General features: G+C 38.7%; 1 protein-coding gene across 6 annotated transcripts in view; it reads left to right on the top strand.

Moving 5' to 3' along the window:
• LOC145984111 (BBSome complex member BBS2-like) overlaps positions 1-21,198 on the top strand; it is a 182,511-nt gene that overhangs the window by 144,846 nt on the left and 16,467 nt on the right. For all 6 annotated transcript variants that reach the window (XM_083117541.1, XM_083117542.1, XM_083117537.1 and 3 more), the window contains 3 exons: positions 1,953-2,102; positions 15,786-15,998; positions 20,629-20,795. In XM_083117541.1, the coding sequence (XP_082973667.1) occupies positions 1,953-2,102; positions 15,786-15,998; positions 20,629-20,795 (530 nt within the window). The remainder of the gene's footprint in view (positions 1-1,952; positions 2,103-15,785; positions 15,999-20,628; positions 20,796-21,198) is intronic.

Genomic DNA, 21,198 nt, shown 5'->3' with positions numbered 1-21,198 from the left:
ATTTAGGCGCTATATCCAGACCAACAATCATGTTTCTGTGGCCGAATTACGACTGTGGACTCGAGAACGCTTTCATATTGAAGTGTCAACCAGAACCATTCGCCGTTACCTACAGCGATGCGGTTACCGAGTGTACAAGGCGAAACGTAAACCCTTCCTTTCCATACTGAACAAAGGCAATCGACTACGGAGGGCACGAATGCACCGGGGATGGACATTTCGGCAGTGGAACAGGGTTTTGTGGACGGACGAATCCATTTTCAATGTTGTGTATGGGAAAATACGGAAAACAGTCATTTGTCGGAAGGAGGAACAGAATGAAGCAAAATATTATGCACGTCGGGTACAGAAACCTGCGTCAGTGATGGTATGGGGATGCATGACGACATCTGGGGTTGGCCCACTACACGTCTGTGAGGGCATTGTGAATGCACACGCCTATACACGCATACTGGAGCGGCATCTTCCCACAGTGCGAAAGCACCTGTTTCACAGGCGGCGTCTCATCTTTCAACACGACAATGCCAGGCCTCATACAGCGCGGCTGACAAGAGAATGGTTGACTCGCCATCACGTGTGAACTCTGCCATGGCCACCATCGAGTCTCGACCTCTCGCCCATTGAGAATGTGTGGCGTGTTCTTAAGCGACGTGTGCAACAGAGGGGACCCACGACAGTGGCAGCTCTTATCGCCTGCCTGCAGGAGGAATGGCACCTCATCGATGTGGAATACCTTGAACGACTCATCTGCAGCATGCCCCGACGCATTGCCACAGTTATTCGCCGACGGGGCGGCGTCACACCATGGTAAACAGGTTCCCCTCTAACAGTGGTCGAACTTCAATGTCACGTGTAGATGGACGAAAATGTTTTATTTTGTGTGGACACCATACATTGCTGCGTTGCAGCGGAGATTTATGTTTTCCTTTGGTCCATGTAGCCTGCTGAATAAAATATGTTCAGCATATGCATGTGTTCTCCTTCTTTCACAACGCACTCCTATATTTGTGACTGGTCGAACTTCATTGTCACTAAGGTTGTAAAATAGTGACAGGTGGGGGATGCTTTGCGTAAATATTCCTATCCAGGGATAACCCTCCCCCCCACGTACACACACCTCGCTATCCACTTTGAGCACATTCTGGTTCAGATCCCACTCTAACCTACAGGGCCAGTCCTGATTAGCCTATATGTGCATTGTGCATAAAGTGAGTTTAAACTCAAAACTCATGAGACACTTTGTTGCACGGGAATGGAAAACATGCATTGTTAATTATGATAATTTTTAATTTATGGAGACCTTCCTAAAAACATTCCTTTTAGCTAGGATCAGGAATTGTATGTTGTGGTTGGAGTCACTGCCTGTCAGCCTAGGCCTGCCATCTAGTTTAGAAAATTGAAACAGAAGGCAAAGAAGAAGGCAAATTATTCCTTAAAATCTTTCGTAGATGTCACTAGCATCACGAAGCAGATGAAGGGAACAGAATGCATCATTAAGTTTCACTCCCATGGGCTAAAGTCCCCATATTTAAAATGAAATTTGAGGCTACAAAGGGCATTCATCAAACACATGGACAAACAACAGGACACACATATGGTCACAACCCCACAGAGCTTTATACTGACTGTGGGTCTAGGTGCCAGAGGTTTGTTTGATTGCAAGAATGAACTTCCCAGTGTGTATAGTAAAGTTGAGAGTTTGACATTTGAATGTCTTCCTGAAAGGTCACTTATTTTCACCCCGCCTGAGGAGCAGCACTGATCACACCACCTCCAATATGATCAAGATTGAGAATATGTGGAAGTCTGCTTCCATACCACATATGTGTCTTCTTGGCATGGTGTAACACACAACAAAGAACTTTACTTTTACTTTATTTAAGATTACTGATAGTTTTTGTAATGTTGAATAAATGCTGCTGTATAAATTACTATGTTTGTTTCCTTCTTAGGCCTTTGTTGGATATAAAGGAGCCCAACACTACCATGTATTTGAACTTACACGACAGTTGCCTAGGTTCTCAATGTATGCAGTTTGTAAAGAACCTTCTAAAAAGTCCAAAGGTTCAGTGTCCTTTACTGTAAATGAACGTGTGCAGAGGGTCAGTATTTTTTTCATGTTTCCTTATAAGCTGTAGTTTGTTTCATACATGTTCTTCATATCAATAACACAGAAAATTATAAAACTTCTCAATGATATAATACTATTAAACTTAGTGTTGTTTATAATGTATTATGTAAAAGCATGTAAGGTGTGGAATTTTTACATTTAATAATGTAATTGTAATACCATGTACAGTGTCTCTCAAAAGTGTAAGGACAATGACATTTTAAACTAGGCAAACCAATTTGCACAAGGCGTTGGTGGGTTGCATGTAGTAGAGTTAGGCTCAATTTCAGGGTTGCCACATCCACAATAGATATTTATGAAATAGCGAAATAAATAAAAACAAGTATTATTGTATAAGATTATTAAGAATATCACTATTATATCGCAAATGACAAAATTCTTTCTGAAAGAAAAAAAATACGTTTTCTAGTATTTCATCGCTGATAAGTCTACAGAAAGGAAAAGAGGTGAGAGGAAACGAAAGGTGAAAAAGGAGAGAAGAAAGAGAAAGTGAAAGGAGAAGAGGAAAAGAAGAGGAGAAAAGGAAGAGAGGATACACGAGGAGAGGAGAAGTAGTGAGAAGAAAGGAAAAGTTCCGAGGAGAGATGAGGAAAATGAAACAAAGAAGAGAAGAGAGGAGGAAAACTAGATGAGAGAAGAGGAGTTTGGAGAGAGAAGGAGAAGGAGAAGAGAAGAACAGAAGGGACTGGAGACGAGAGGAGAGAAGAGGTAGTTGCGGTAAATATCGTCTCTGCATCAAGAATCAAATTATCGACATGAAATATTCAATAACATTTTGAAATGTATTTGAGAATGTATTAGATCAATGTGAAATGTCATTTGGTTCAGTTCAGAGCAAGATAAAATCTTCCACATGGGATCTTAGATTTTACGTGTGATTGTTTATACCACTAAAAATATGAATGTAATTTTAATATTTATAAGAATTATCCAATTTAGGTCCACTTCTCGGTTCATTGAAATGGAGATTTTGTAATTTAATATTTCCCTCCCCCCCATTGTTAATTCCAAACTGAATCATTCCGTTTCACATGATGTGGACAATAAACACAATGAGATATGTCTAAAACTTACGAAAATTTTCTGACACCAGAAGGGTTTGAACCTACAACCATCAGGTTGGCAATCTGTAATGGTAACCACTGCCCTACAAGCTTTCACTCCTGGAAGCAGTTAGGAGCTGACCAATGTGAAATGTAGATGCAACTCTCCTCTTACATGTAATGTGCAAAGAATACTTATTTGTAACAAAGAAAACAAAGGTAGAGCAAATAGGCAAAAACATTTAATGGAGAATTGCACATGATGAAAACTTTTCATTCGATATTTGCGGAGGTATCCCTGCATTGAAGTCGAGTGGGAAAAGTGGTAAAATTAGTATGTCCTGAATTGCCACAAATATAAATAGTTATTTCATTAATATTTGTCAATGTCTTTGAAGCAGTACACAATCATCGTTAGGGTATCATAATGCACGATCTTATACATGAAAATATCCCTTTGAACGTGTCTCAATTCATTTTTTTTTAATTCCAGATACAGAACAATGTAGCCACTATACACTGCTATTACAATAATGTCACCATGCTCTTTTTATTAATAAAAGGAGAATTAAAAAGAAAAGAGAACACCTCGTAAGGAGGATCGAACCTGGGACTGCTAGCAGCCCAATCGGGAACTCTAACCACTACACCACGCCCTTACCTTCTGTTAAAACTACAATTTTTAAGTATTCTGTCCCTCCAATAGTGTAAATGTCATTGGATATACATTTTGTTGAACTTTTACTTTAATTTTGAATTGCTTTCTTGTAGTATAGCAGCTATCTTCGAGAAATAATTTTCGAAGTCATGAAGAAAAATGAGAATATTGGTACTTGTGATAATGCGGGTTATTTCTTCTAACTTATTATTGTGATTAGACATTATTAATGGAAAATATCTAGAGACTTGAACATTGCAGGATGATGTTCTCTTCCTGTGATACTGCAACAGACGAAATGCTTGTTTGCTGAAGCAAGTCTCATGTCCAGAACAGTCTTATGAAATGTATTTGCTTTTGCGTAAAGCAACACGAAATAATTACACCATTTGCAAACTGCCAAATGTGCGAAACGTTATACGTAAACAGGCGGAAAATTGTATTCATAAAATCACATCGCATTTGACAGTGTTAGTCAAAAGAGACTTGTGGGACATTGTGTTAAGATGCTGGACTAAATTCTTCTTATTTTTCTTCCTTGAAGAACAACAATTTTTAAGGTAGAACAACAGTCGTTCCGCTCTGTCTTATTTCTTTTAAATTCTTACACATTCCTTCAATTGGATTAAAAATAAATAAAAATATTGCTTGCATTTCTGTCATTGATGTAGACAATGGAAGAGAAATTTCGGAGAATCCTTCTATTAAATTTTATTATTTACATCCACCTTATGCTCAGATAGGTTAAACCGTTTATTGACAATCATGAACTTTTCGTTTAATAGATAATATTTGGTTTTAAACGACGGGAGAATATTGGTCGAATTTTCGTTTATATAAATCAAAGTAATTATTGTAATTTAATAACATTTGCTTAGGACATACCTTGGTGTGTAAAAAGCATGGTGAAATCATGAGAATGAGCGCTACAGTCATTCTAGGCATGCACATGCGCGAAACGGCCATTTGATGTGGTCTTACATACACATGCTTGTTGCTGTGTTCAGTGAGTTTGTAAACCAGTTGGATGACAAGGAACTTCGTACTGGCTATTTTCAGCACACTTCCAACTTCAGCATGAACAAAATTGAGTTTTTTTTTTTAAATTGCGTCATTTCAAAGGGGCTTTGGCCACCAAGATTGCCTGATCTTACCCCACCGGACTTCTTCTTATGGGGCATGCTGAAAGGGAAAGTGTATTGCAACAAGCCACGGACTCTTATGCAACTGAAAGACAACATTCGGCAGGAACTTGATGCTGTGCCTCCCAATATGTTGGCGGCAGTCTTCCATAACATGGAGAGACGTGTGCAGGCATGCCTTGATACTCATGACAATCACTTCCAACATTTTATTTGATTTCACCATGCTTCACACACACCAAGGTACGTCCGTAGCAAATTTTATTACATTACAACTATTACTTTGATAACGTTTCCAATATTTAGACGACAGAATAATTAAGAATTGTTGCTCCAAGGGAAACCAAGGGCATAGTGTATTGGTTAGAGTTGTTAAAAGCATTGATTGCGGTCTTAGGTTCGATCCTCCATACTAGGTGTTCAATCTTTTTTTTTTTAAAAAAATAATATTTCCCCTTCTATTAAACAAGAGCATGGTAACATTTTTAGTAATAGCAGTGTGTAGTGGCTACATTGTTCTGCATCTGGAATTTATAAAAAAAATAAACAAATAAATGAATTGACACATATTCAAAGGGATATTTTTATGTATAAGATCGTGAATTATGATACCCTAATGATAATTGTGTACTGCTCCAACGACAGTGACAAATATTAATGAAAACTATTTATATTTGTGGCAATTCAGGACATACTAATTTTACCACTTTTCCCACTCGATGTGCAATTCTCCATTAAATGTTTTTGCCTATTCGTACTACCTTTGTTTTCTTTGTTACAAACAAGTATTCCTTGCACATTACATGTAGGAGGAGAGTTGCATCTATATTTCACATTGGTCAGCTCCTTCTACCTGCTTTCAGGAACGAAAGCTTGTAGGGTAGTGGTTACCATTACGGATTGTCAACCTGATGGTCGTAGGTTCAAACCCCTCCAGTGTCAGAAACTTTTCGTAAGTTTTAGACATATCCCATTGTGTTTATTGTCAACACCATGTGAAACGGAATGATTCAGTTTGGAATTAACGATGGGGGAAGGAAATATTAAATTACAAAATCTCCACTTCAACGAACTGAGAAGTGGAGAAAAATTGGATAATTCTTAAAAATATTAAAATTACATTTATGTTTTTAGTGGTATAATCGCACGTAAAATCAAAGATCTTATGTGGAAGATTTTATCTTGCTCTGAACTCAACCAAATGGCATTTTGCACCGATCTAATACATTCTCAAATACATTTCAAAATGTTATTGAATATTTCATGTTGATAATTTGATCAATGCATCAGTTCTTGATGCCGAGAAGATATTTTGTGCAACTACCTCTTCTCTCCTTTTGTCTCCAGTCCCTCCTGTTCTTCTCCTTCTCCTTCTCTCCATTCTTATCTGCTTTTATCTCATATCACCATCCCTACTTTTCTAGCATCTTGTCTCCATCCCACTTTTTCACCATTCCTCTTATCTTGTCTCACTGTACTCTTTTCCTCTTCTTTTCATTCTTCCTTTTTCTCTCTTTTACTCTACTCTCCACTCTCCTCTTCTCGTCTCCTCCTCTGGCCTCCCCGATGGCGCAGTGGTAGCGTTGTCGCCTTGTAATCAAGGGGTCCCGGGTTCGATTCCCGGTGGAGGCACATAGTAGTTCGGATCCCACTTTAAACTGTAGGTCCAGTCCCGATTAGCCTTACGGTGCATAAAGTGGACTTAAACAACAAATCAATCCAATCCAATCGTCTCCTCCTCTTCTCTCATCTCGTTTTTCTCCTCGCATCTCCTCTTTTCTCCATTTTCCTCATCTCTCCTGGAACCTTTTTCCTTTCTCCTCATTACTTCTCCTTTCTACTTCTGTCCTCTATTTTCTTCCCTTCTTTACTTTTCATCTTCCCCTTTTGCTTTCTCTCTTCTCCTCTCTTTTGTCCCCTTCCATTTCCTCTCTCCTCTTTTCTTTGTGTAGACTCATAAGCAATGAAGTTCTAGAAATTCGATTTTCTTTCTTTCAGAAAGTATTTCTCATTTGCAACAAATGTAATACTGATATTCTTTTCTCTAGTTTTATACAATAATACTTGGATTTTTTCTTTTGCGTATTTCATAAATATCTATTGTGCATGTGGCAACCCTGAAATTGAGTCTAAATGTACAGGCAACCCACCAACGCCTTGTGCAAATTGGGTTGCCTAGTTTAAAATGTCTTTGTCGCAAGACTTTTCAGAGACACTGTACAAATTGAGTTATACATGCATGTGTTGGGGGGTGTATAATTTTGTATGGTGATACAGCTGCCAAAAGAAATCAATTTTGCCTGTAGTGACGGATTTTAAATTTGAAACTTCTTACAGGTGTGTTTCAAGAATCAGCCTATGACTGTTCTATGATCTAACACATCTTATGTAGCATACAGTGTGTAAATATAATTACAGTATGTGTATTAAGTAATGATGGGTAAGTTACTTAAGAAAGTAGCACATTACAAGTGTACTGATACAGTTATTCTATGCAGAATATAATATGTTACTATATTTTGAAAATGTATTATCTTTTAGCATATAATGTAGTTGGTGTATCCCAACTGCATGCTCAGCAATATTGCACTCACCTTCAGGTCTCCACAGATCTGCCATTGGTGATCTCTGTACTGAATTACTTCCACAAGTAATTTCATATTGTCATTTGTTTCCTTCATGTGGACAGCATGGACTACAAGAATTGAAGGAATAGAATTGCCATTGTCCATCATTTAAACTAAGTTTTGAGGAATTTGTGAATAGCCTCCAGTGCATGGCTTGTGTTTTATGCTCAAAGTTTTCAAGAAACCATTGACATTATGGTAGACAAGGTTATTTTTTTTTTCCTTTTAAAAATATGGAAGCAAATCTTTCTGCCGACTTTTGTATGTTGACACTTGAACATTAGGTTGTAGATGGAAAGGATCAAATCCAACAAAAAATATTAAATATACATATGCCACTGTTGTAGCCTACAAGCTAAAAGCTCTGCCTTGTCTTTCGGAAGGTCCAGATCTCGAATTAAATAACTTAGTTTGCGAAGCGTTTCAGTTTGCAAAGGGTTTCAGGAGTTATACACTTATGTTTGAACTGGATTTGCTTGGTTCAGTTACATATTTATCTTCAGTTACCAAAAATGCAAATATATCTAAAACTATAACTCCCAGGCTATTTTACGCAGCCACATGTCTCCCATGTGTGACGTGTGGTGTTCTCCGATTAGCAGCGACTATTCTACAGAAGACCCGCTGGTATCCAAAAGAACTTTCAGCCCATAAAACCGGTAGTGGAGGAGAGCTTAGCAGATTTTGTACCCAGAAATGAAAACTAGACCTTTCTCATTTGGACCGACATATTTATTGGCCATTAACAGATATTATGGAAATATCGCAGGCACAAACAAACATGTATACACTTTTTACAATTGCAGCACTTACACAAAATGACACTTTCATACTTACAAAATCGGGAAACCAGCCGACGAATGCACAAAGGAACCATTTACCTTATCTGGGGCCTTTGTTTCACCACAACACTCACTAAGCTTGCCAACGGCTCATTCTTTGGGGGGAAACGGACTTTGACGGCACATAAACACACATTTCTGGACATTCTACAGCCTGTCCTGACTGTCATGGGAGTTGTAGGTGTTGGATGTCTTCTGCAGGCTTGGGTAAATGTGGATTCACTTCACCATGTATCCGGCAGACCAGCTAACACAACCATGTGACCATATGCGAGGTGATCGGGAATCGTAAACTATGCGTTTTCCCGATTAATCACCTTTCAGCACACCTGAGTACCGATTTTTGTGCATAGATACGTTTTACAACTGCTAACTGCACTGTTGGCCTATACTAGGCACTCGATGGATCTTGTTTCACTCTAACGCCAGTTAATAGGAAGTTCAGGGCCATTGTGCCCACTCACGTATATCATAAACGGCACACTCATTGTTTGAGACCTTGCTCGGTCGAAATCTAACACACAAGGGAGTGCGTGAGACAATAATAAAGAAATTTGCTACTTTCCTCATGACGTCATAGCTTGGGATGCCCCCATTGGCTGACTGAGGTCACATGTAGCTTGGATCAAGTAGTTACAAGTCTGGCCACCAGGTGTCAGGCTTGAAGTGTGACTTTTTAAGTTCCCGGATGTATTTATCAAAAAACATCAATTTTTAGGATTTTTTTAGGCATATTTATGCTAGCTGACTTAAATGAATGGTATTATTTAAGATAAGGGGGTCATTCTGCACCTGCACAAATGTTATCTTGAAAATGTGTGAATAAATTAAAATTTCGTCAAACATGTAAGTTAGAGCACATGGTGCTCATGCATGAAAAATGACTTGCATGGTGATAATGACTTATTTTGCTGAGAATTGCAGCTTTTACTTGATTTTAAGCTGGTTCTCATGGTTTTTGGGCATTACCTTTGATTTCCACTTGTAGCAATAATAAACAAACTAGCTTCCCATGGCATTTTGGCCATGGTAGCAATGAGCCTTGTACTTGAGTGGAGTAGTGTGGTGTTTTGTCTGTATTTGGGGATGTATGCCCAATTCTTGGGCATACAAAATAACAAAAATAAGCTGTCATTTGATAAGGCAAATGACACTGAATGTCCTTTTTTATTTAGTCATCCATGTAGATTCACAAATTCCAAGGTTTATCTTGATCCTTTATCTGGACACCAAGATAATGGTGGTAGGCTGTCTTCATGAGTGGAGTAATTAGGCGTTTCTGGATGAAAATGTCACATCCCCACACACATAACAAAAACTGTCAGGATAAAAAAACATTTATGTAGAATTATGGCTTTTAACGTTATGTCTAACCACAAAACTGCAAACAATGAAAGAAATATTTCAACTTTAGCTTCAAGCAAGCTGTACACAGGCAATGAACAAAACAACAATAGCCTACAATGAATCATCATTTCTGCACTCAGGTTTGTCAACCCATATATTTTCTAAAATAAATTTTCAAAAATTTCCTTTCAAAATATCCATACTTTGCTTTACATATTCATATTTATATTTTGGAAAAGAGAAATGTGGTAGTAAATAGTTATACAGGATATAATTAAAATGGCACCCATGGGCCACAGAATGTATGAAACACATCTTAGAAAAAGCCATAGAGAACATCCATGAAAATTCATTCACCTTAGCATCCAGAGAAAATGCATAATTGAAAATAAAGTTGCCAAGTTTAACTCTTCCCCCAATTTACAAATTTTCAAGGTAACAATGTAAATGTTGTAAAGTAACTGTTGATAACATTACTTCTATTTCAAAACATAATTCTGTTACAGTTAGAGCTACTTACTTTTAAAATTAACTATTTACAGTTAAAATTCCTTAAAAACGTAACTGTTGCTTGTAACTGTGTTACAAGTAACTAGTTAATTCCAAACTTTGTGGCTTACTACTAATGTAGAAAATTGACACCTAGAAGATGTCCAGAGACAATCCTGTGACAACTATGACTTAAGATTGATATGCAAGAGCCAGATATTGCTCCCACCCCCAATTTAATACTCAATTCCCCTATCAGAATTCCTGTAGCAATCTAAGGTTTAATATTAATGTAGAAGAGCTATATTTTGCCCCCCCCCCGAATTTATTGCTCAATCTCCCATTAGAATTTCCAAAACATTTTAAAAGGCTGGCCTGAGAATATCATGTTTTCCATGTAGACTGGGCATTTTTGCTATTTTCCAAATAATCGTAGAAAATGTATTTCTAAATTTGTTATTATTTACCAAATCATTTTGAACTCTACAAAACATTCTCTTTTTACATATACAGGGTGTTTCTGTGACTGTGTTACAGACTTGCAGGGATGAGGGAAGGGAACAAATGCAACAAAATGAGATACAGAACCCTGGTCCGTAAATGCCCCAGTCAAAAGTTACAAGCCAAAACCACACACAATGCAGAGGGGAACCATGTCTGGGGAAGTGGAAAACAAACACAGAAGAATCACTGTAGTGGCTTTAATGAGTAGTAACTGCAGCCATCATTACAGCAGTTGTTCACAGTGATGCCCCCCTGCCTTGATAGAGGCATGACAGCTTCGCAATAAGCTCTGTTGTATCCGCTCTAATATCCCAGGAGTCATTCGGACCAGATCACAAGCTGCAAGGATTCTTGCCAAGAGTTCCTCTACATTACTCACAGGTGTCTCGTAGACAACACTTTTGACATGACCCCACAAAAAAATCAAGTTGAGTCAGATCAGGCGAATAGGCAGCCCAAGCAACAGGACCACTTCTCCCTATCCACCACTGTGGGAAGGTCTGCATCAGAAAATCACGAGCACAGGTTACGAAGTGGGCTGGGGTCCCATCATGCTGAAAACACGTGCGTTGACGAACTAGAAGTGGGACATGTTCCAATAACTCGGGGAGGATGTCTCTCAGAAACACAGTGTACACTGGTGCAGCTAAACATGGCATTAAAAATACGGACCTATTAAATGTTCGCCGACAATGCTCACCCACATGTTAAAGTAATTCTGTCTTGATGGCCCTTCACGATTGTGGCACAGGGATTTTCATCGGCCCATACATGGCTATTGCAACTATTCAGCATCCCATCTCTTGTGAAACAGGCCTCATCAGTGAAAAGCACACAGGCATGGAACTGGGGGTCGACCACATGGCGCTGCAGTAATCACACACTAAAAATGATGTAGGGTGCAAAATTAGCTGGACCCAAGGCATGGACACGCTGTGGATGGTAAGGGTGCATCTGCTGCTCCCTCAGAACTTTCCAAACAGTACTATGGGCCACACCAATTTCATGTGCCACAGCCCATGTACTAATGGATGGTTGTCCTTCCACCCGATCCAGCACTGCTTCTTCAAGGTCTGGTGTCCTTGCAGTTCTTCATCCTCCTTTCTCGTGGAATTGAGGTTGCACTTGCCCCGTTTCCCATAATCGTTGAAAAAGTCTGGGAAACGTGATGTGCGCTCGATGTCTGCACTGTGGATACTAGGGATGGCCAAACGGATCCGGATCCAAAAAATCCAGATCCGGATCCGGGCCTGAAAGTTTCGGATCTGGAGATCTGGATCCGAAAATTTTGAATCTGGATCCAGGTCCGAAAATTCCGGGTCCGAAAGTTTCGTATCTCAATCCCATTATAATATTACCACACCTTAAAAGGTATTATGATCTTCGATTACAAAGAAATTTTTCATTAGTTAGTCCTACAAGAATTTTTTTCAAGTGTTGTTCCTAAAATACTTTTCTACGCATCGGCTAACACACTCGTGCATAAAAATAATCTTACTTGTTTAACATAAAATGTCAGAGGTGATTTTGTAAATGGCATTGAAACAAATATGTATTCATTCGAATGTATTGGAAATGAAAACACACATAAATGTGAGACATTCCATTCCAGGATGAAACCTTTAACACATATAACAAGATAGAAATGTTATACAAAAATTATACAATTGTCCTACAGTTACAGTTTTACAAATTAAAATAGAACATTATAATATATGCAGTGTTATATAATTACAAAGTGTAAGACTAACAAGGGAGGTTATCTAAGTGTCCCCCTCCAATTTCCATGAAATTTGGCAGGCGTATAGTGGGGCCCAATGGAAGAAATACGTGTTTTTTTGTTTCAGCTAAAAACCGGTTTTAGGGGGCAAAACCCCCTCAAATGTCAAGATGAGGAAAAATTGAAGTGAGGATCTGACCCCTGTGTCCCTCCGATTTCCATGAAACTTGGCAGGTGTATAGTGGGGCCCAATGGAAGAAATACGTGTTTTTTTGTTTCAGCTAAAAAACGGTTTTAGCGGGCAAAACCCCCTCAAATCTCAAGATGAGGACAAATTAAAGTGAGGATCTGACCCCTGTGCTCCCCTCCGATTTCCATGATACTTGGCAGGTGTGTGTATAAACGGGCCCAAATGAAGAAATACGTGTTTTTTTTTTGTTTTGGCTAAAAAACTGTTTTAGGGGGCAAAAGTTTCATGGGAATCAGAGGGGGAGACTTAGACCTCCCTTGTAAGTGTATTAATTAATTACAAATTGTGCACGCGCGCACACACACTATATATATATATATATATATATATATATATATATATATATATATATATATATATGTGTGTGTGTGTGTGTGTGTGTGTGTGTGTGTATTATATATATATAATATATATATATATATATATATATATATATATATATATATATATATATATATATATATATCCACTACTCCAGCTCACACCCCTACCACACCAAAAAAGCCATCTCATTTTCCCTTGCCCTCAGAGGCCAGTGCCTCAACTCATCCCCCTCATCCCGCCAAAACTACAACCTACGCCTGCACCAAGCCCTAACCAACCATGGCTATCCCTCCACCCTCATCAACAAACAAATCACCAGAGCTAACTCCCACAACCGCACCAAACAACCCAAAACCAACCCTCCAACTCTGATCACCCAATACCACCCTGACATTACGAAAATCAGACATACCCTCCACTCCCTCCTCCACAGTGATCCCGAGACCAGAGACATCTTTCGGGAAAAACCTAGGGTCGTCTTCCGTCGCCCCCCCAACCTCCAAAACATCTTGGTCCAAAACACCCCCACCCCTTCCGCACCCCTTCCCCCAGCCCACAGGTGCAACAAACCCAGATGCAAGACCTGCCCCATACTCATCACCTCCCCCACCCTCCTGATCCCTACAGCGGCAGGTGAGTTCACCCTTCACCCTAAGGGCACCTGCCACTCATCCAACCTAATTTACACCCTCATCTGTCAAATCTGCCGCAACTTCTACCTAGGCGAAACCTCCACCCCCTTGAATCTAAGGATAAATAATCACCTTTCCTCCACCCAAAACTCCGATTTCACAGTTGCCATCCACACCAACAGCCATAACACCACCTTCAATAACTGCTTCTGTGTTGCCATCATCCATCTTTTACCCCCCCGCTCTGACACATCCTTCCGCAGGCGATGGGAAAGGGCCTATATAGCAGGCATGCACGCCACTATACCCCCCGGACTCAACCTAGCCAACCAGTAACTCTTTCCTCTCCTCCCCGAAACTACCCACCCACCTTACAGTAAACACTGGCTAAAGTATTTCGTGTTTCCTTTCAACTGTTTCTGGCAACACTGACCATAGAGACGCTACGGTCGGTATTCTGTGCCTCTACTCAAAGTGTCGTCAATCTTTTATCTACCTTCTTGAAAATGCGACTCAGATCGCGAAATATTGAATTATTTCTATTCGTGTGGTAAGTGTTTACTGTCTCCTTCATTATTTGTATTTATCCGCCCTTCTGGCACCATTTCTAACCCTATTCCTGTGTTTATATATATATATATATATATATATATATATATTAGCAGGTAACAATATGTTATAAGCACATTCTTACTTTCCAAAGAAGTGCATGTGGGATGGCAAAACGGATCCAGACCCAAAAGTACCGGATCTGGATCCAAAAGTTTTGGATCCGGATCCAAAAGTTCTGGATCTGGATCCAAAAGTACCGGATCCGGACCCGGATCTGAAAATTCCAGATCTGCGGATCCAGATCCTAAAAATTTTAGGATCCGGATCCTAAGGATCCGGAACCAACCAGATCCAGATCTGGCCATCCCTAGTGGATACATGGTCCGATACAACCTTTCTGCTTCCCTACAGTTCCCATTTGCTTGTCCATACACAAACACCATATCAGCCAGTTCTTCTAACGTATACTCCATTGCACTGATTGCAGCTGCAACACTCGTGCTTCTAGACTACACACATCGCGTTTGATGTTTATCTTCTCCAGGGCATGCATGGTGGATTCTTTCCCCTTTCTTTTATGGTTCTCCTCCGCATTGTGCGTGGTTGCCTGCCCTATGAAGGTTTTGGGTTGTAACTTTTGACTGGGGCATTTCCGGACCAGGGTTCGCTATCTCATTTTGTTGCATTTGTTTCCTTCCATCATCCCTGAAAGTCTGTAACACAGTCACAGGAACACCCTGTATGTTACATTTTATATACATTTTGAAGAAAAAATATAATATTGTTACCAAAGATGTATTTTCATCATGTAATATAGAAATAATTAATGAAAAATAACCTAGCCATTTCCTATTCAAATTAAAAATTGTCAGTAACTTTGAGATTCGAAGGAGAATCCTTGTGAAGGATTTATACAATATGTATGTAAATTGTTCAGTGCAATTCTCAAGAACATAAGCAAAAGTGCAACATAATACAACAGAAGTTCAAATTAGATTCAACAGCAATGAAAACAATATATTCATATCATTTAGTGGTTGGAGTTTGAAAGAAGTTGTTATACTACATGTACACAAGAGCCTGTTGTTCATTCACAATACAACATCCCTATCTTTTTGGACAGTTGTTGTACAATGGGCTATGTCCTCATACATCTGGAATATGTTAATATCTAATAATTTCTACTAATATAACAGTGACATGTAAATGATGGCATAGTTCTTCATTGATCCAATGCTATATTCTTTATTAAATCATTTCTTTACTACAAAAAATTCACCTCTCTGAAAAAAAAAATTCTTGGATGCAAGCTGAGTCCAGAAACCCATCCATGGGTACCTCCGATAAAAAGCAGATGAAGATCGTGAATGATTTTCAATGAATTAGCGTGATGTAGTGTAGTGATACTTCATCAAACCACATGTGAGATGTTACTAAATAATTTATGGGAACAACACTCCCCCATTTCATTTTTTTTTCCAGCACTAGCTTACTTAATTAGAAACAATCTTGATTTCATTTCAGATTGCCTTGTGGATAAATCAAAATTTCCTCCTAATGTCAGACTTAGAAGTTGTTTCAGATTTGAATATCACATTTTTATCATTGAAATCAAATATGGAAGTAACAATTACCATGGAAGCCAATGGAAATATTGTTATTGCCACAGATGATATGGATCTTGCTGGAGATTTAATACAGTGTCTTGCTGTGTTTTTGAATGTGGAAGATCTCCAGGTAGGCCTTCTTAAGAAATTCATGCACAGAGGGACTGAGTGAAATTAATTATGGGATTTCCTACAGCTTTACATAAATGAGCTATTAAAAAATAATTCAAAGACATTTGAACAATTAGTGTGCAAAAAGGGTGGTTGTTAGGAAGGCTGGAAATGGATATTCCAAAAATACCATAGTAAGGTAGCATTTGATTAGTTATTTTTAGTTCAGTACTTTTTATGTTCCTAAATCCATTACTTTATGAAATCTCACATATATCTTCATGGCATTAATGAGTAATCACTAGTTATCATTTTGTATCAATTGCTGACAGAGAGAGATAATTCAAAAGATTTATACTCTGTCTGGGGGAAGGCTAGAAGGGATAGAATTAAGGAATGAGGAGATCTGACTGACAGTGGGAGTGGTGAAGCTTCAGGACAGAATAGATCAGGCACAGATGATATGGTTTGGACACATGAAGAGGGTGGATGCAGAAAGACTGCCAGTAAGAGCTTATAATATACAAGGAGTGGGAGTAAGGCCAAAGGGGAGATCAAGATGTTGGTTAAAAGAGCAGATAGTGTACAGGGTGGCTCAATAAGTCACTTAACACTCCCAGTACAAGGCCACTGCGGCATGGAACGTGAAAATGGCGATGACCAATCGTTGCCTGGCCAAGGGGGAACCACATTGACGTCACCCGCATGATCGGCAGCCATCTTAATGTCCGCCATCTTGAAATCAACTTCAGAAATTTAAATGGGAAGGGGGTCGTGCGACATACCAAAATGGGCTAGAATTTCACGAGAAATGCAATGGTGAAGGTTTTTTCGATGTATCTTTAACCAGTAAAACGTTATGACTGAATTCTTGTACCAATTTGCTTCTTTTCGAGGTGCTAGAAAAATGCCTTCAAATTTGTTTAGCACAACGGTAATGCATCGAGATCAAAGTGATGTCTAGGGAGAGAAGTTCGCATGCCATTGCACACAATTTTAATCGGATACATCCACAAAGAGCTGCGCATTATGAGTGGTTGTCGCGAACAATTTACAGTCTGACGCTTCCAGTGAATTAAAAGTCCTTCACAGTGACAAGGCTAATGTTTATGTTCATAAGGAAGTTCGTAAACAGAATATTCAATGCTTTTTATCTGATAACCCATTTTTGACAGATCAAAGCTGAATGGTTACTGCCGGTAAGTTAATGGTGTGGCGTACTGTGTGGAACACGATTGGTTAGTCAATTTTTCATCAACGTGATATGATCCATATTTTTTATGTGACGTCACCAGTAGAAGATATGTCACTAATGTATTTATTTTTGTAAAAGAAAGCGTAATTTCTTTGTTTTATATGTAATATTGCACCCTGTTTGTAATATATGTCTTTTGTTTAATGTTTATTGTATTTTATGCTCTGTTATGAGTAGTTTAATGTATCTTCATGTTTGCAAGAGTGCACTATACGAATTTGTATTTCTAAAGATGTATAGATGTCAGTTTTGTTGATAGTATCCTTTTGTAGATAGTGAATGATTCATCTGTACTTTAATCTGTGTTCTCGAAAAGAGTATAAAAGCGAGGATATCGCGTAAGAATGATCACACTTTTTCGCCACGGATCGACGAAGCTTTTAAACTTAAAAAGAACTCCTCGGTGTTGTGCATACATCTTGGTATGGTAGTTCGGGGTGCAAGCTAGGCCTATGTGATCATAGGTACGCCGATAGCCATGCATTGATGATATGCACAATATTGCAACCATTCTACGTCGTCAAATAATAAAGTTAGCCTAAGGATTAATTTGGAAATAAAAGGCTAAAGAGCAAATATTGGCTCAGTTATCATTGCATATCTCTTGATGTGGTAGTTCGGGGCGCAAGCTAGGTCTATGTGATCATAGGCTTGCCGATAGCCACGCATTGAGTTTTCAATTCATCGACAAAGCGAAATCCTCGCCTTCGTCTCAAGTATAGTTGCATTATAATTGCAATAAATAAAGAATAAAACTTTTCAGTTTATACATACAGCAGTAATGTGGTTTTATTTCTCTGTGCTGTGAATATTGTCTTTGCCTAACACTATCCCTGTACCTGAGAGGAGTCTGTGTACTTCACCGAGTCTCATCGTTCACCGCTGAGTATTATTAAGTTAATATTAATAGTAAAATAATACGACGCGTCTAAATAATTGTGCTTAGAATGTATCAAATGGAACCTTAAATGCTTAGGGCTACTTGGATTTGTTAAATAAACATTTTTTTCATCCTTGCTTATGGAAGAAGGTACTTTCTACAGAGTTTTTTTTCAATAGGGAGGAACACCAGAACACTGGGAACGTTGTGAAGCAGTTTCTGTCCAAAGTTAGTTATCAGATGACAAGGGTCCCATATTCTGTTTATGAACTTCCTTATGAACATAAATATTAGCCTTGTCACTGTGAAGGACTTTTAATTCAATGGAAGAGTCAGACTGTAAATTGTTTGCGACAACCACTCATAATGCACAGCTCTTCGTGGATGTATCCGATTAAAATCGTGTGCAGTGGCATGCGAACTTCTCTCCCTTGACATCACTTTGATATCGATGCATTACCGATGTGCTAAACAAATTTGAAGGCATTTTTCTAGCATATCGAAAAGGAGCAAATTGGTACAAGAATTCAGTCATAAATTTTTACTGGTTAAAGATATGTCGAAAAAACCTTCACCATTGCATTTCTCATGAAATTCTAGCCCATTTTGATATGTCACACGACCCCCTTCTCATTTAAATTTCTGAAGTTGATTTCAAGATGGCGGACATCAAGATGGCTGCTGACCATGCTGGTGACGTCAATGTGGTTCCCCTTTGGCCAGGCAACGATTGGTCATTGCCATTTTCACATTCCATGCCGCAGTGGCCTTGTACTGGGGGTGTTAAGTGACTTATTGATTCACCCTGTAGAATATTAGGAGAAGAGGACAAGATTGGAACACCATGGAAAGAGAGGAGTGGTGGAAGACCAGAAGAAAATGGAGGCTTGACTTCTATGCCAACCCAGCCAGAGGCAGGTAACTGCAAAGCATGATGATGATGACAACTCTGTTTACCATCGCCCCTTAGGTATGGCACTGCCAAAGTCAAATATTGTTTTAAGTCCAATTTGTGCTAAAAAAAAATAGGCAAGTTGGTATGTGATTTACAGTTCCACAGTTGATTGAATGAAGGACTCCTTGATTACAGTATGAGAAATACATCATTCCTGATTCACTTGCTGTCAGAACTTAAAGAAATTTTGTTCCTGAATGTTGTTTCCATAGCAGAGACTCCAACAGAGAGCAGGGAGAGGGAACATGAATACAAGGGAGTGTATGGGATTATTATTATTATTATTCAGTGGATAATAGTCAATTAAGGTTGCAGACATATAGACTTTCTATTTGCAGTTCAGAAAGGGGATTTAGGGGCCTCCCCGATGGCGCAGTGGTAGCGTCGTTGCCTTGTAATCAAGGGGTCCTGGGTTCAATATCCGGTGGAGGCACAAGTGGTTCGGATCCCACTTTAAACTGTAGGTCCAGTCCCGATTAGCCTTACTGTGCATAAAGTGGACTTAAAACACTAAATCAATCCAATCCAGAAAGGGGATTTATTAAACTTTCTGTCTCTTCTTCATCTGTTAAAATATAGTGACCTAGGAAACCTGAAAAACTTTTTCTCGACCACTTGTCAAGACTGCAAGATGCAATTGATATGTACTTTTCATATTTTTCTACTGAAAAGGTTAACTGGATTGCCTCACCATTTGCTGGCCTCTGTGGCAGAGTCCTGGGTTCAAATCATGGCCTGGGCATGGGTGTTCTTTGTGAGTGTCCCTTCATCAATATCATCACTCATCCTTATAATCACAATTATCCAAAAGTGGCAAAAACATGACGTAAAATAACCAAAGCAATCAATCAGACTGGGAAAGGAGAATGCTAATCAAAACAACAGACCTGGCAACAGGCATCTCCTCCCTATCTGTGTGAACAAACCTTTTCAGTTATGCCAACAATAAACTCCAAAGCAAGATATAGACTGCTAATTGTTGAGGATGATATGTATGCTGTGTTGTGGACCATCAGGTCAGAAATCAAACTTATATGCTCTAAACATCAGTAGTTATTTTTCAACTCAAGAACATATTATTCATATTCCTTTTAGTGATCTCACATTGACTCTGAATCTTGGTTCTACTTTAATGATTTCTACAACTATTATTGTATAACTGTACTTGTATGAGTATTTTATTAGTTTTCTTTATATATCTTTCAATTAAATGAGTAAGTAAATGTTCATCTTTAATTCTAAATATAATTTAAAAATATTTTCTTCTAACAAGGGTGCTGAGGGATTCAAATCCCCTTAACAAGGATTCCACAATCCTATAAATGCAAATCAATGTCACAACAGCAATCAAGTGTGATTTCATTTTCCATTAAGAAATCTCCACAATATATAGGCTTTCAATCATTTTTAATTTTTAAAAGCAGTGTATCGTGCTGCGTACAATCAGAGTTGAAGTCTTACTTTGTTAGGTGTGAATAAAATCTTACAATGATTCAATTGTGTGTGCACTCTGTGTGTACAAAGCTGTGAGTTACACATTTTACTATAAATTTTTTTAGGTGAATGCTGATTTTCCAGACGAGCAAGAGAAATTAACAACATTGTTGCAGCAAGTAGTGGAACTGCAGGATGTGCGTTTTCGTTTAGCATCTGAAATGGCAGATCACTCAGGTCTTATTCGCAGTTTAGTTGTACGAGCTGAAGATTCGCGCCTCATGGAAGATATGTGAGTGTTTTTATTTATTTTTTCATTATTATTGCTCAATACCCATGTAGCACACAAAGGTTGGGCCAACGTTGGTAAATGGTTACAAATTTTTTGTGCCAACGGTTGGCGAACTGTTGGTGATGTCCACCTTGCCATCAATCTCCCAACCAACTATTTCCCAACGTTGGCCCAACTACAATGGAAAAACTTTGCCAACCATCTCCCAACCAAATCAATTTCCCAACGTTGGCCCAACTACAATGGAAAAACTTTGCCAACCATCTCCCAACCAAACCTATTTCCCAACGTTGGCCCAACTACAATGGAAAAACTTTGCCAACAATCTTCCAACCAAATCTATTTCCCAGCATTGGGCTAATACAGTGGAAAAACTTCCCAACCATTAATACTCAAACCAAAA

This window comes from Lepisma saccharinum, chromosome 2 (genome assembly GCF_977018435.1).
Source record: "Lepisma saccharinum chromosome 2, izLepSacc3.1, whole genome shotgun sequence".
Taxonomy (NCBI): Eukaryota; Metazoa; Arthropoda; class Insecta; order Zygentoma; family Lepismatidae; genus Lepisma; species Lepisma saccharinum.
This window is presented reverse-complemented; position numbering and strand designations above follow the sequence as displayed.